At 42.5% G+C, this 16961-nt stretch overlaps 1 protein-coding gene across 2 annotated transcripts in view; it reads left to right on the top strand.

Moving 5' to 3' along the window:
* The window catches only part of rassf1 (Ras association domain family member 1), a 77536-nt gene that overhangs the window by 31831 nt on the left and 28744 nt on the right, over window positions 1–16961 (top strand). For both annotated transcript variants that reach the window (XM_020525499.2, XM_020525491.2), the window contains exon 2: window positions 11198–11313. In XM_020525499.2, the coding sequence (XP_020381088.1) occupies window positions 11198–11313 (116 nt within the window). The remainder of the gene's footprint in view (window positions 1–11197; window positions 11314–16961) is intronic.

The following is a 16961-nucleotide window of genomic DNA, read 5'->3' as shown; positions in this document are numbered from 1 at the left end:
GTTGACACTGGGTTGCAGCAATTAGGCTGCTAGGATCTCAAAGTGAGCAATTTAACCAATTACGAGGTTGCCTCAGCCTCCGGTTCCCTTCTAAATCACAGTGTCCTGATTAGGCATTCTATCAGCTCATCACCAATTGGGTCAAAATCCTGGAACCTCCCCCACTTTGCACCCTCCCTTTCTGGCAGCACCAAGGATGTAACTTCACTCCTGGATGGCAGCGGTTGAAGAAAGTGATACACTCGTGAGATGAGCTCCGAAAATCTGGCTTTGCACGTGATGCTCACATCCTGTGAATTAATTGAAATGAAAGACTTGCCCTCTGTGTAAATGCTGTGACTACCTGTGGTTAACTAGCATTTCCACTGGAGGGCAGTGTTCACACTCCGTGAGAGCTTTGAGTTTGTTAACCAGCTCAGTATTGTTTGGGAGATAGGAGGAACGACAGATGCTGGAGAATCTGAGATAACAAGGTGTAGAGCTGGATGAACACAGCAGGCCAAGCAGCATCAGAGGAGCAGGAAAACTGACGTTTCGGGCCGAGACCCTTCTTCAGAAACATGGGAATTCAGAACCATTTCTGAAGAAGGGTCTAGGCCTGAAACGTCAGCCTTCCTGCTCCTATGATGCTGCTTGGCCTGCTGTGTTCATCCAGCTCTACACCTTGTTATCTCAGTATTGTTTGGGGTCATTTTCCCAGGCTTCGGTAGTGGGGCCGGTGAGGGCTGGGGTGACAGCCTCCTTCTGTCAAAATGTGGGCAGGGATCTGTTGCTGGAGCTCCACCAGTTTTCTGAGATTGCATGTGAAAAGAGGAGCCAGACTCCCTCTCCACGGTCCTGGGATCCTCCACTTTGGATTTCACGACCCCCTTGTTATCTGGGCGCTGCGGGTGCCCAGGATAATGGAGAATGCTATGGTGGGAGGGGCTGCAAACATTCAACTGTTAAAGAGTCCACAGTAATTTGTACAGACAGCTGGATCACACTCCTACACCTCATGTCCTCAGATTCCTGTACACTCTACCAGACCCTCCCCTGAAGTCTGGGAGTGTAGCAGACAATGGGAGCACCCCTAGTCGACAGGTGGACTCTATGGTTATGTTGGAAGGGGGCAGGAGAGGTGGGCTTCATTCCAAAAACCCAGGCTCTTGACCCACGAGGTGGGGGAATCACAGATAAATGTTGGCAGCCAGCAGAACTCCTGCCTGCTGGAAACATCCTGTAATCAATCCATCTGCCACACTGATGTGGAAGATTCCTGTCACCCATCAGTTTTGAAATTGAATGAAATAAATTTCATTTATAGCTTTTTTATTCACTCATGGGCAGTGGGCGTTGCAGATTGGGCCAGCATTTGTTGCATGTCCCTAGCTGCTCTTGAGAAGATGGTGGTGAGCTGCCTTCATGAAGCACCAGAGTCCATTTGGTGTAAGTACACCCACAACGCTGTTAAGAAGGGAATTCCAGGATCTTGACCCAGTGACACTGAAGGAATTGAAATATGTTTCCAAGTCAGGACAGTGAGTGGCTTGGACAGAAACTTTCAGGTCATGGTGTTCCCATGTATTTCATGTATCCTATGTTCCAATAGTAACCAAGATTATTGGCTGTAGATTAGGAATAGACTTAGTCAAACATAACAAGCTACACTCCTGACCAGAGTATGAGGGATATGCCTGTACCAGATGGATCAAAATAATTCAACAAGGCACCTCACAGCTGTTGCATTTCTTTCAATGTCAGAGAGTGGTTGCGCTCTGTCTGAGTCAGAAAGTTGTGGGTGTGAGTCTCATTTCAGAGATTTAGTTTGATAGTCCTTTGTACTGAAGAAGATGCTAAACAGAGGCATTGTCAGGAACAGGGAGTTCTGACCCCAAGTGACTAGAAGCATCTTTTCATCAGGCATACACATGACCACTGTATGCCTCTATCTTCAGGTCCGGTCCAATATACAGCTTGAACAAAGCCTGCAGGGATAATGACGGATTAGATGGCTTTATTAGTTTAGACAGGTTTTGTAAATTAGTTTTATGCAGACCACTGGATTTGAGAGCATCTGTCACTCTATATATCAACTATATGAGCTCTCAGTTAGATTGTAACCTTCCAGGAATCCCTTATTTCACATGTAAAACATTTGAGGTTTTGATAGTTTATCCCTAAAATCAAACGGAAATGGTGAAACGCTAAAGAAATAAATGATGAACGATGAAAAATCCTGCAGCTGGGTGTTAACTCCATGTCTGACAGAGACTGACTTGGTAGCAGTCCAGTGTCTCACAGTCAGTAGCTGCTGGTAGTCCATCAACTGGCAGTGGATAGCTGCCACTAGTTCTGTGTCTTGGAATGGTTAGCTGGCAGTAGCCCAGTGTTAGTCACTGAATGACTGGCAGTTGCTTAGAATCTGGAGTATTTGACTGGCAATTAACCCAGCGGCTGATAAACCATACTCTGGCCATAAGTGGATTAGCATAGTGTTCTTTATTGTTCGAGCAATGTGGATCTTTCTGGCTAGCTAACATTTGTTGTCCATATCTAGTTGCCCTTGAACTATTTCAGAGGACTGTTAAAAGTCAACCACATTACTATGGGTGAGGAGTCACGTGCAGACCAGATTTCCATCCCTAAAGGGCACTAACAAATCTGATGGACATTTAGAGCAATTGCTCATCGTTTCACAGTTGCTGTTACTGAGATAGGCTTTAAATTCCATGTTTTTATTAGTTGAATTTAAATACAGTGGTGGGATTTGAACCAGAACATCAGCCTGGCCATCTGCATTGTTAATCAAGTGACATTATCCCCATGCCACCATCTCCCATGGCCTTGATGGGCTGAGTTGCCTTCTCCTCTATTGTACTATTTCATGTTTCTGGATGCTCCATTTGAGTGCCTACAATCTGTTCACTGCTTCTGTTCCATACAATGTAACTGCTGCTTCCCTCTGGTTCATGTGTATTGCTGTTCTCCCACCTCCTTGATATCTTTTCCATAGAAGTGAATAGTGATAATCACTGTCTCTAGAAAGACTGAGCATTTGGATGCAGTTCTTAAGTGGAGACATTTATTCTTCTACCTCCCTCCACCCAATGTTCCGAAAACCCACTCCATTTATTGCTCAGTGCAAACGCCTTGGCTACCATGGATTTGAATGTTTCAAAGCAGTACTGGTCTCTAGAACTTAAGCCACACAGCAACTGATGGACTAGCTGCAGCAACAAGAGGCAGGTAGCATGTAGAGGTGTCCAATCTGAACGAGGATTGGACCAAGAGACGATGCAAAATGGTGCGGCCCAGAGGCAGATGGCACTCAAACATTGACAGGCAGGATGAGTGGCAGATGTACAGTGTTAATTTATTGAATGGAGAAAGAATATAATCAGTAAGATGGCACGGGAATAGCAATGGGCAGGAGTGTGTGGAACAGCATCACTCTGTCCCATGATGGAGTGAGTGACCACCAGGTGCGAGTGGACAGACAGGATATATTGTGCTGTGAGGTATTCAGTGAGAATGTGGCAGGTTAGCGTGGCCTTCAATACCACGCAGTTTAACATGACAGAGCAAGTGAGCGAGCTGCACTTGGCCAGTCATATGGAGGGACAAGCCAGATCAGGGTGGATCTGGTTTATTAAGTCAGTGCGTGCAATGCTTCCTTCCTATCTTGCACACTTTATTTCAGTGAGTGCTCGTTTCAGTGGATTAGCTCTGTGGTCTTCGACTCTCCAAACTGATTTTGGCAGTCAGTCAGAAAAGAAATGGAGCTAGCATTGATTAATGCTTCTTTTGCAACCACAGGATATTCAAAAGTGTTTGACTAAAGTTATTTTGCATTGTGGGCACTGCTGTAATATAGGAAACCTAGCAGCCAGTGTGTACACAGCAAGGTCCCACAAACAGCAATGAGATTTGCTTTATTAGTGATGGTTAAAGGATAAATATTGGTCAGGGCACCTGAGGCTGTTTTTGTTCAAAATAGTGACATAGGATTTTTAATTCCAGTAAGAGTGCCTTGTGGGGAGGAGAAAGAGAAAGAAGAAGTTGAGCAGCAAACTCTTTGAAAGAGCAATGGTTGGTGGATGAGACCAAGCCCTTTATGATGTACTTTGCAGTGAAGTTGCTGTGAGAAAGATTCTCTCGGTGAGTCACCAGGACTACGAGAGAGGCCACGCTGCTGCTGTTGTATTTCAAGGATGTCATTTCCTCTGCAAGTGAGAAGATAGCATTCCGAATTCTGGGACTGGCTCTCATCCCAACCGCATGATATGAAATGTATTCCAATGAAGCCTTTGTCTCTGAAGGCAAATGTTTGTGTGTGCGTGTCAGATGAAATTACAGTGGTGGTGAGGTTATGAATACCTCATTGTGCGGCAGATATTTCTCACTGTGTACAGTCATCCTTTTTATAAAGATTGCAGCTCATCCCCAGCATTCCCTGTGCAGATTCTCTGCTATCAAGACTCCAGCTGTACTAAATTGCAGTTGCTGAGAGCCAGTGTAGATCTTGTGGGCTGAATGGTCTCTTTGTGCTCTAACCATCTAATCTTCCAGAGTTCACCACTGTGGAGCCAGCCTAGTGCAGTCTTCCTTGTTTGGATCCTTCCCTTCTTGTTGAAATAGCACTGTTTTCAAACGCGTGGGTACACTGACTGGAAGGCCATCTTTCCTAACTAATTCTGGGGACACCTAGGAAGAGTTTAGAAAAGCATGGAAAATTTAGGTTGCATGAAGGAGTAAGACAAAATGTTTTAGCAGCCTATGAGAATGTTTACAAATACATGCCAGGGATGCCCAGTGAATGTGTACGTTGTTACCATGGATGTGACATTGCAGTATTGAAGTGGATTTAAAAACCATACAAAACCTTGATGCAGAAATAACAGTGTCTCTGACATACTGTCTATATGACCTAGTGTGCATTAACTCTGGTTTGTGAAATGCATTGTGAATAGAAATGGGGATGACTTGTATGAGCTGTTTTACATTTTCTGGCACCTCTGGGTTGGATTGCAAATTTCTTGTTCCTGCCCAGTCAGAAAAACCTGCCTGGTGACTGGTGTCTGAAGTGTTTCTCTTCCAGTTGGTTGTAAATGTGGAAAATCCTTTGGTAGCTGGTCAGCAAAGCAATAGTTACACTTTGGCAACATTATTTTCATTTTATACTGAATCTCAAATCTTGCTTGTGTTCCAGATCATACGCTATTCATTGGGTGTCATAGCCTTGGGCATCTGCAATGGTGCAATGCCATGTATTTCAAAGCCAATAATAATGATAATGATAGGTTCTAGATAATTCTAACCCTTTTTAAACATTATTGTTTAGACATTTAGCAGATACTGTTCTCCATGGTGATTTATACCAAATGCTCTACACTGTACTTTGTTTATGTATTGGACATATTAAAAGTTAACATTTTCAATGGTGAGTTTTTTTTTTTAATCAGCATCTCTCCCAGGAACTGTGTTAGCATGGAGGTACAGTACCTCCATGAAGGGACAATCCCATGACAATGGGGTCTTATTGTTACCTTGGTCAAATACTTCTGCTCATACATGCCTGAGTTTCAAAGTCAGAAGATTCACTTTCATCCTGGAAGTGAAATCTGTACTTTTTGTTTTCTGTATTGTTTATCATTTTCCAAAGCTCCCCACCTTGGGAAAATGTGCTGTCCGGATCTAAACTGAGTAGTAGCCTTCGCCAGTCTCATCACAAACCTGCGTGGCCTCATCTTCCTCTGGCTTTGCTTGGAGCCTCCCCTGAATGGCTCCACATGTGATACTGAAGGAGTGAGCACAGCAAGTCTTCATTTCCAGTCTCTCTACAGGACGATGATATATGAAACATGTAAACAGAGCTTCATCTCCAACCACTGGAGGTCACAATGTCAACTCACATTGAAGGCACCTTCATATGATCATGCTAGTTCTACTACCCCTAATACATTAATGTAATCTGAGAGGTGACAGCATGGATATTTTTGCAGGGAGGGATTGGAAAAGTCAATGGGCTGGTCAATGAAGGGTGTTATAGACTAAAGTGAGAGACTGGAGGTGAAGGGAGAGATCAGAAATGGCAGTTCCTTTGGTGTATGTGTGTGTTTGTGTCTTTGTTGTGCGTGTGAGAGAGAGAGAGAGGTGGGAGATTTCAGCCCACTGGGCGAGTACTTCACAGAAGCTTAGGAGCCTGGTGTTGTGCGGATGGGGATGTTTTACTCCTCCTCTTGGCTCATATACAGTACTGCCAAAGCATCTGCCTGCTAGATACGGCAATGCTTGACTCTCTTGCCCGCTGGGTATCCTCAGCCTAGTCATGCAAGATTAAATCTAAAATGGAGAAGAATTCAGGTCACATAACGTTATTACAATGCCAAGGTTGCTTCCAGCCATCATTGAAATCAGAAGTGAGATGGGTTGTGTTTTGCCTTGAGACTTTTAATCTCTCGTCTGGAGGTGATGATGCTTTCACTTGGCATGTTTGGGATGAACAAGTGCCTTTGGACCTCTGATTTCTGAAGCTGTCCAGCACTGGGTGTTTCCTCACCTCTGTTGCAGATCAATTGATTGAGATTGATTGTTAAGTTATTGTTAAATAATACTGCTACTGAAATGTGACGTCGACACAGTAGATGTGAAATTTATTCAGAACCCCTATGGCAACCAAATCAAGAGCATCAGGTTAGAAGTTGGAGACTCCAATATATTTCAAGTGAAGACAGGAGTAAGACAAAACTGAATTTCGTCACCAGAATCATTCAATCTGGATACAACAAATATTCAGTGAATTAGGTATCCTTCTAGCATGCAAGAATGTAACAAACTTGGGCAATGACAATATGGTATTACAAGAGAGGCCCTGCAAAATAACATAGATCAAATAACATCTAGAAGTTTAAATTATGGATCAGATATGAATACAAAAAGACAGAAATGGGGTAGTTGGAAGGACTACATTAGAAAAAACTAGACTGATTATGGAAGTGGGCGGTGTCCAGAGGAACATATTATTAAATTTGTCTATTTAGGACAAATGATAACAGAAGATTCAACAGAAGATGCAGATGTAATGGAAAAAATTAGAAGGATAGGGATAGCCAGAAGTAACTTTGTGAAGATCAAAGATATAATTTTGATGAGAAAACTAGACCTTGTAACAAGGAATGAACTGTTATTTTCCAATCATTTTCTGTTGCCTCATAAACCTGGACAAATAAAAATCTGTGTAATGAAGTAAATGCTTTTGAAATGTGGGTGTGCTAAGAAGCTGTTTAAGGATCCATTTCTAGACCATAAGACAAATTTCAGAGATACTTGAAATTGCAAGAGCAAAAAGAATACTAAGTGACATCCAGAAAAGAAACCAGTAGCAGTTTTAACAGAGGTAAAAAGCTGCAGAGATTTCTTCTAGAGAATAAGCCAAAGGATAGCAGAGAGAGAGGTCAACCTGGGGGTGGTTGAATGGCCAATGTCACAGTGCAGTTACTGACGAACAACTGTGGATATGAAGGAATAACACAAGACTGACAAATGTGCTGTACCATGACAGCAGATCTCCATGTTAGGAATAGCCACAAAAAGAGAGAGTAGAGTAATATCATTGTTTTGAGGAGCTATCTGAAAGGGAAGAAGTTTGATCAGAAAGGTTAGGGACTTTAAGAAGCATCACAAAGGAGGTGGTAGAGATAGGGAGAGAGGTTTAGGTAAGGGATTCCAGAGCTTGGGACCTAAGGAGATGAACTCATGCCTGACAGTGGCAGGCTAAGGCAGCAGAGGAACCATAAAAGGTTAGAATTAAAGGAGCAAAGAGTTTTCAGATTGTTGAAGGACCAAGGGAGATTATAGAGCTAGAGGCAGCCAGACCCTTACAATCGTACAAATAAGGATTGGCCATTCAGCCCTTCAGGTCTTCTCCACAATTCATTAAGATCATAACTGATCTGAATTTAACTGAGTTAATCCGAATTCAACTCTATTTTCCTACACCTCCCTGATAATCTTTCATTTCCTTAAGAATCAACAATCCATCTATCTCTGCCTTTAAATTATTTAAAGATTCCACAGCAACTGCCTTTTGGAGAAGCGAATTCCTAAGATTCACAACAGTCAGAAAAAAATGTTCACTCATCTCTTTCCTAAATGGACAACCCATTATTTTTAGTCTCTGACTACTATGAAACTATTACAGCAATTTAACGGGAGGAGAATTTTAAATTCAAGAGGTTGAGGGACTGGGAGTCAATATAGGTTAGCAATGGAGTTTGGTTAACTCAGTTGATGGCCAGCTGGCTTGCAATACAAAGTGATGTGAACAGCTTGGGTTCAATTCTTGCATTGGCTGAGGTTACTATGAAGGATTCTCCTTCTCAACCTCTCCCCTCACTTGTGGGGTAGTGACCCTCCGGTCACCCTGTGGTGTAGTGACCACCTATGGCCTGGTAAGACTATGGCGACTTTACCTTTATCTTTGGAGATCAGTAAGTATAAAAGTGATAGATGCACAGTATTTCCCTGGTATCAAAGCTGGGCTCTTCCATATTCACATGTCTGGGTGCAACAATTCCATATTATACCACGTGGTGTCAGAATTTCAGCAGGTATTTCAATTTTTTTTTGAGGGAGAAGCAGAGTTTCTGGTCAGTGATCCATTTCTGATGAAAAGTCATTGTCTCAAAACATTAACTCTGTTTCTCTCTCCTCCGAGTCTATCAGACCTGCTCACCATTTCCAGCAATTGTCTGTTCAGATTTCCAGTGTCCACAGTATTTAGTTTTTATTTTCAGTTTCTGTGTTTGGTTTTTGAGCCTTGAACCACAAAAATCTTTGAATTGAACCTTTAGCAGGAAACCAGCGAGTCTCTAGATTTTTTTTCACTTGTGCCTCTCTATAATAAGACAACCGTCTTAGCCAAATCTCCGAATTCCCTTGCAGACATGGATAAGAGTGGGACTCTGTCCAGATTCTGTTGCCCACGAAATGTTTAGCCTTTAACTTATTTCTTGTAAACTATGCAGCTCTCAAAAAATAGAAGGAGAGACACTTTAGTTGTGGTGAGGATTGAGGGCACCAGAGCAAAATACTGCTGAGTCCAGATAAAGCTGTAGCTCACCAGGAATGTTCTGGTTGAATGAGGAATTCAGTAAACTAAAGGTGGTTGGCAAAGCTTTCTACTACCATCATTTCCTAAATAACAGTAGATATTCACATCTAAACTAAACCAAAAAATAAATGCCTTGATAAATGCAGGGGTCTCTGAATGGGCTGAATAGGCTCCAACATCTTTAATTATTCTCGTGAAAATAAGTGTCTTTCGAGGTAGTTAGTGATATTTGGTCACTCATTGGATTAAGATTGGAAAACATTTTGGATCACCTTCGATGTTTAAATATTGCACTGAGAGCAAATGAGAAAGAGTTTAATTTTTTGCAATTGAATTTTAACGGTAACGAATGTGAGAGCATTTGATTCATTGAGACAATGTGCAATAGAAATGGACAGGAGGCACAACAAAAATGCCAAGAGGTTCAATAGAGATTCCACAGAATGATGGTGAACCCAAGGTAAAAAATGGTGTTGAGCCGTAGGTCAGCCATGATCAAAGTGAATACGAGAAAAAACCTAAGATTCTGAATGGCCTGTTTAGGTGCTTTTATAACCTGGGATTGAAGGAGAAGGAAAGTGTGACACAATAGAAATGACTGCTCTTCTTAAAAATTCCTTGGTAGCAGTGATGCCAAGAATGTGACAAAATGAACATAGGCCCAGGATAAAGCGAAGATGTGAATTGGCAGCTGGATGTTGTTAGATAATGGAGATAATTTATTGAAGGAAAAAAAGGTATGAGAGGACGCAGCTCTAGGAAACCCACTGTTGATGGGAATTAAGCAGAGAATAGACCATCAAAAAGAGTAGAGGCAGAATTATTTGAGAGGAAAGGGCCCACATTATGGGTAGGACATCGTAAAAACCTCCTCATCCAATTCCTATATTTCAGATTTTACTAAGATTGTTCAATAGGAAATGTGACAACCAGACCACACAAAAAGTAAGTTGTAACCATTTAATCTGTTTTGATGGTCAGGGTTTGAGGAAGAACTGCTGGCCAGCAATACAGGGAATTCAGTGTTCTTCCTGGTTTAGTGCTGAGGAGTATTTTTAAGTTCAATGCAGTGTATCAGTCGGGGTTGTGTACACAAGGTCTGCACTGAGTCTTCAGCCTATAAACTTCTGGTCACTATTGGAGCTGCCAACGTTGCTGGGTTTACCTGCAGTCTTTCGGTTACTCCTGAGAGTTGCTGGGGCAAAAGTCACAGGGTCATGTTCTTTCGTCTTACTGTGCTGATTTAAAGCAAACAGGGCCACAATACACAATAATTTTATTTTAAAAATTCTTTAATGAGATGTGAGTGTCATTGGCAAGGATAATGTTTATTGCTCATCCTTAGCTGAGTAACTTGCTAGGCCACTTCAGAGCATAGTTAAAAGTTAACCACATTATTCTGGATTTGGAATTGGCCAAACTAGTTAAGGATGGCAACCTTCCTTCGCTAACGGACAATAATGAAACAGTTGTGTTGAACTAATCAGGAACAAAAACAAAGTTGCTGGAAAAGCTCAGCAGGTCTGGCAGCAGTTGTGAAGGAAAAAACAGTTAACGTTTTGGGTCCAGTGACCCTTCCTCTGATGATATCTGTTATGCTCACCATGACTAGCTTTCAATTCTAGATTTCATTATTTAAACTTAAATTCCATCAGATGCTGAAATAGGGTTTGATCTAATTTCCTCCAGAGCATTAGTTTGGGCTGCTGGACAGCTAGTCTAGTAATGTTACCATGATACCACTCTCTCCACCAGGCACAGTATGAACCAGACACCTTGCTGCATTCAGACCAAGGATAGAGCCATTTTCAGATTGCAGAGGATTGTGGGTATTGAAGCAGCCATCATTGACCAAATGATTATCGGTCAGCCAATGGTGGGATGATAAGGTCAGGGCAAATGGAGGCAAGTAATCATGTGATGAAGTATCGACAATAGAGTCCAATGGCCGTGGACATGCAATGGAGACAGAAGGGCCAATTTCCCACCGAATTACTGAGATATTCAAGATAAATGAGTTGATTAAATAATCAGCCCCTGTTCTGGATTCGTGCCTGGGCAGGAAAATAACCCTGAGTCTCTTCCACTTTGCTTTTGTGACAGATTGTAAATTCCGTTGTCACTACCGCTGCCGACCCCTGATTCAGTTGGACTGTAACCGGCCAAAGACCAAGAGATCAGATGTCACGGAAAACACACTGGAACAAGACACAAATGTGGTAAGAATTGTGAATCTGTCTGGTAACTCAAAGTTTGGAGTATGAAGATGAGTGGAGGTGTGGATGGAAAGAGAAAGGTGAATGTACAGCCTAATAGAAAAACTAGCACTAGGCAAATTACGCAAGACACAAAGACAATAGAGTAATGATTTAATGTTAAGTGTTCATTGGTGTCCAGGCCATAGTTTACTAATATCTCAACTGTGCAATGAGTCATGTCATTCAGCCCATCATATTCACATTGCTTAATAGCTGGGACAAGCCTCAGCTGTATCATTGCCGGTTTCAGCTGCAACTGTTTCTCAGAGGCCCTGATTTCAGACAGTGAGCCTGTCCCTGCTCCATTCAACACTCTGAGGACTGGACATTTTACTAGGATTCAAATTCCACTACAATCAATAAGGCATGAATTGTACATGAGTCTTAACCCCTTACCCTATTGAATAAAGATGAACTGTGCACACTAACAAGGGTAACCCATATCCTGCACAGCAAGCGTATAGTCACAGGATCTGAATGAGGTCATCACAGCGTGACCTTTAAACCTGAATGAGGTCCTTGCCTGCCTGGTGAGAGAATCTCACAGTGAGGCTCTGATGCTCGCTAAAATGACACTGGATGTGGGAGCAACACAATTCCAAAGCTGAGGATATTTTAACCTCCTGGCTTGTTTGCATCTTGTGTGGCAGTTGTTAACATTGGGGATTGTCTTTTGGCTATATTTGATGATCCCATGCAGAGAGGCAAAGGGAATGAAGATGGTGGATGAGATGTTAACCTAGCAGGCTGCTTTGTCCTGGTTGATGACAAGCTCCTTAAATGTTGGAGCTGTATCCATCAGGAGTGGAGCGGCATGGTGGTTAGCACTATTGCCTTACAGCACCAGGGACCAGGGTTCAATTCAAGCCTTGGGCGACTGTCTGTGTGGAGTTTGCACATTCCCCCTGTGTCTGCATGGGTTTACTCCGGGTGCTCCGGTTTCCTCCCACCATCTAAAGATGTGCAGATTAGGTGGATTGGCCATACTAAATTGCCCAGAGTGTCCAGGGATGTACAAGTTAGATGGATTAGCCAAGGGAAATCCAGGGTTACAGGGATAGGGTAGGAGGGTGATTCTAGCTGGGATGCTGTTCGGAGAGTTGGTGTGGACTTGTAGGGCTGAATGGCCTGTTACCACACTGGGGATTCTATGAGGAGGAATAGCGTGACATAATGGTAATGTTATAAGCCTAGTAATCCAGAAACCCAGGCTAATTCGCTGGTGATATAGTTTCAGATCCCACCATAGTAGTTAATAATGCTGGAATTGCAAACATAGTAACAATGAAGCGATCTGCTGTCCTTACTTGGCGCAGCCAATGTATGACTCCAGACCCACAGTAATGTGGCTGTCTCTTAACTGCTATTGAGGGCTTGTGAGAGGAAAGGCAGGAGTTCTGGTGATCTGTTTTTTTCATTCCACACACAGGTTTTTTTTCATTGAGCACCTGAAACTGAAGCTTCTGTCTGACTGCTTTAAGCCAGTAAAAAGAAAGGAAACAAAGAACCAAAATTATTTTTGAGCATGCATGGATGGGTTTTTGACTTCCTGCCACATAGTTTCCAGGGCTACAATCTGACAGATGAGTGGGTTTTGTTATTGTTTTGCAAACCCATTCTAAGCAAGAGATTTGGCTACTTAAGGCAGAGACTGCACCCAAGTTGAACTGATGTAAACTGGGCGTGCCCACTACTTCAAACTCAGGCATACTCTTTGAGCTCCATCAGGTTTCAATCCTCAATAGAACCAGCTGCAGACCCTGATTTCTTGCTTCCCCCAGGAGATTTTTTTCAGATGGTGTGCCGAGTGTTCATTTTGCATGATACAGTAGATCTCTTCCAGTCTATATTGTTCCTGTGTTTGTGGTGAGTGGCCAGTCACTATTATTCCCAATGACGGGGAGATCGGTTAGCTCAGATGGCTGGTTTGTTCTGCAGAGTGATGCCAACAGCTTGGGTTCAATTTCCACACTAGCTGAGGTTACCACTCTCCTTCTCAACCTCTCGCCTTATCTGAGGCGTGGTGACCCTCAGGTTAAGCCACTGCCAGTTGTTTCTCTCTAATGAGAAAACAACTCTCTGATCTGGTTAGACTTTAAAAATTTTTTTATATATCCCTAAGTGCCACTGACCCAACAGCCTCATTGGATGGAAATGCTGCCCTGGGAAGATGCATTTGTTAAGTGAATGTTTCATTCAGGACTGGTGAACTCCCCCCCCCCCCCCCAATTGGGAATCAATTTGTTATCCAGCCCTTTTAACACCGAACTGAAGAATCAATACTCAGCACTATCTCTTCCTTTTTCTATATCGTAAACATACAAAGTTGCATACAAGTCTATTTTGACAAGGTTTTGTCACTCCAATAACTGAACTCAACATTAACAATCATAGCACCATGCCTTTATAAAGCACCTATAATGATTCAAAACAAATACAAACCAGCACGATTGTGGCAAATTTGATTCTGAGCTACGTGACGACATATTAAAGAAGAGGAAATATTGCATTTACATAGCACTTTTCTTAACAATTGGACATCTCAAAGTGTTTTCCAGGAAATAAAGATCGTTCAAAGTGTACTTGCTATTGGAATGTAGGACATATGACAGTCTCTTATTTCCGGACAATAATGCTCCATCTTGGTAACTCTATGACAAAGTATCACAGCCTTTTGTATAAAAAAACTCAAACCCACTTGGTGTCTGAGACATTGAGTCCTTCCTTGAAGTTGGGATTTCCATCCAGTGCCCCTAATGGGAAGAGAGCTTACTGGGAAAGCAATGCACAATGGGATTGGCTCACTGGTATTTGGATGTCTGCAGTGGGGTGCTCTCTCAGCTACATGGAATGCAGTGAGGCTTATGGTCACTATGCCCATGATTTTACATCAAGGAAGCTCATGGCTTGCTGATCTTGCCAAATCCACCCCCACGACGTAACCAGGTGGGTCCAGTCCAAGCAAAAGAAGCGTCTCTGGATGAACCCAATTCAGTATTTACTGTATAAAAAGCTCGAGACTGAAACTGCTAAATGATGATTTCTTTTCTACTGTGGCTTCATGCAACAGGAACTAGTTTGAAACTGCCCAACTATTTTATGCTGAACTCTAATGGTGTGAGACAAAGGATAATTTCATCCCATCCCATCAAATCTAGTACATGAGCTTTAAGATTAGAAAAGGGTTTGGTAGGGAAGACATTTCCATTTGTTGGCAAGGCCAGATCTAGGGAGCACAAATAAAGACCGCCATTAATAAATCACAATCTGGGAATTTCAGAGAAACTTCTTCACCCAGAAGGGCCTTCAGAATGTGGAACAGACGGATCAATTGAGATAAATAGCATAGGTCTATTTAAAAGGAAATTAAATAAGGGAGAAGGGAAGAGAAGGATATGCCATTAGAGTGAAAGTAAGTAGTTGGGAAGCTCATGTGGAGCAAAAACACTGACATGGACTTGTTGGAATGAGTAGTTTGTTTCTGTGCTGTAAATACTTTGTGACTTTGTAATTGGAACTAGATTCAGATGAAGGATGTAAAGGTCTGTTAATCCAGAACATTATCAGTCCTCTAGTTTTAAATGTGCCTTTTAATATTAGTTTCTTTCAAGTAACACATGGCTAGTGGTCGCTAGTGATGCCATATAACTTGTCCCATGGCTAGCTCCTCAGCCCAGTCTGCATAATGATTATTGCAACCATCATGTTGGGTGTCCAGTTCAGTCTTCAGGCAATTAATTAACAGCAACTTTGCATTCATATAGATTCTTTAATATACAAAAAGTTCTGAGGCACTTCATTATTACACTGGATTCATGTGAGCTGGCATGTCGAGGATCCACCCCATGTTGGCTCAGTCACCACTCAGGTGGACTACTCGTGATCGGATTCTGTGACATTCACTTGCCAACGTGAATTGTTTTTGAAGAGTTTGAGTCTGTGGTGCACAGTCAAAGGAACACAACAAGGGCACTCAAAAGTGTCAGATGGGAAAAAAGAAACAGGGCCAGGAAATCCTGAGCCAATAACTCATCCCAAACTCAGTCATCGGCTGTGTCCTCTCCTTGTGGGCTCTGATCGGTCTCAGCAGACTCCGACATACCTGGTGAAACCCCATCAAACACCCCTGAAGATGAACAGGGCCATCTTTACTTCAAAGGACCAACAAAACAAAACAATACAGAGCCACCTGAAGAGCGATTACGACAGGTGACCATAAAACCCTGGTTACAGGCAGATTTTAAGGATCACCATAAAGGGAAAGAGATTGAAACCATTGAAATTAGTCTTGTTCAAAATGCCAGAATTGAAGGATCACTGAAATGTCAGAGTTTGCAGATGACACATAAATTGGTTGGAAGGCAACTGCTGAGGATGATACAAAAAGGCTGCAGAGGGGTACAGACAAGTTAAGTGAGTGGGTAAAACTTAACAGATCAAATATAATGTGAGAAAATATGAGGTCTTTCTCTTTGGCAAGAGGAATACAAGAGATGAATATTATTTAAATGGAGAAAGACTGCAGAAAGCTATGGAGTAGAGGGATTAGGGTGTCCTCATCCATGAATCACAAAAAGCCAGCATCCAAGTTCAGTAGCTAATAGGGAAGGCAAATGGAATTGTTGGCCTTTATTTCAAAGGGAATGAAGTATAAAAGTAGGGAGATTTTGTGAAAACTATACGTAGCACTAGTCAAAACACAGCTGGAATATTGTGGAAAAAGTTTGGACCCCTTATCTAAGAAGAGGTATACTGGCATTGGAGGCAGTCCAGAGAATGTTCACTAGGCTGTTCCAGGTATGGAGGGACTGTCTAATGAGGACAGATTGAGTAGGTTAGGCCTGTACTTGTTGTAAATTAAATGAACGTAAGGCAACCTTATTGAAATATACAAGATTTTTAGGGGACTTAACAGGGTAGATGAGAAATGTTGTTTCCCTTTGAGGGAGAGGTCTAAGACCAGAAGACATAATCTCAGAAGAAGAGGTCACAAATTTAAGACAGAAATGAGGAGAGGAATTTCTTCTTTCAGTTGGTAGTGAATGTGTGGAATTCTTTACTGCAGAGGGCTGTCAACTTGGTCATTAAGTATATTCAAGACTGATTTTTAACTGGTAAGGGAACCAGTTTTTAAACTGGTAAGGGCTGTGAAGAAAAGGCAGGAAAATGGAGTGGAGGATTATCGAACCAGCCATGATCTCACTGAAGGTGGAACAGACTTGATGGGCTGATTGGCCAACTTCTGCTCCTATGCCTTAAGGTTGAAAGGGCTGAAATACTTTTTCAGAGATGAGGAGAGTCAAGGCCACGGATGAGTGAGAAAATTTGAAATGGTTACTGGAGGATCAGTGAACACGGGTGAAGGGAGACCAAAGATAGTAGGAACTGCAGATGCTGGAGAATCCGAGACAACAAGGTGCAGGGCTGAATGAACACAGCAGGCCAAGCAGCATCATAGGAGCAGAAAGGCTGACGTTTCGGGCCTAGACCCTTCATCAGAAATGGGGGAGGGGAAGGGGGTTCTGAAATAAATAGGGAGACAGTGGGAGGCGGATAGAAGAGGGATAGAGGAGAGGATAGGTGGAGAGGAAACAAACAGGTCGAAGAGG

Source organism: Rhincodon typus, chromosome 16, assembly GCF_021869965.1.
Source record: "Rhincodon typus isolate 14 chromosome 16, sRhiTyp1.1, whole genome shotgun sequence".
In the NCBI taxonomy this organism is placed as follows: Eukaryota; Metazoa; Chordata; class Chondrichthyes; order Orectolobiformes; family Rhincodontidae; genus Rhincodon; species Rhincodon typus.
The sequence above is the reverse complement of the archived record's forward strand: the minus strand, read 5'-3'. Positions and strand labels throughout refer to the sequence as shown.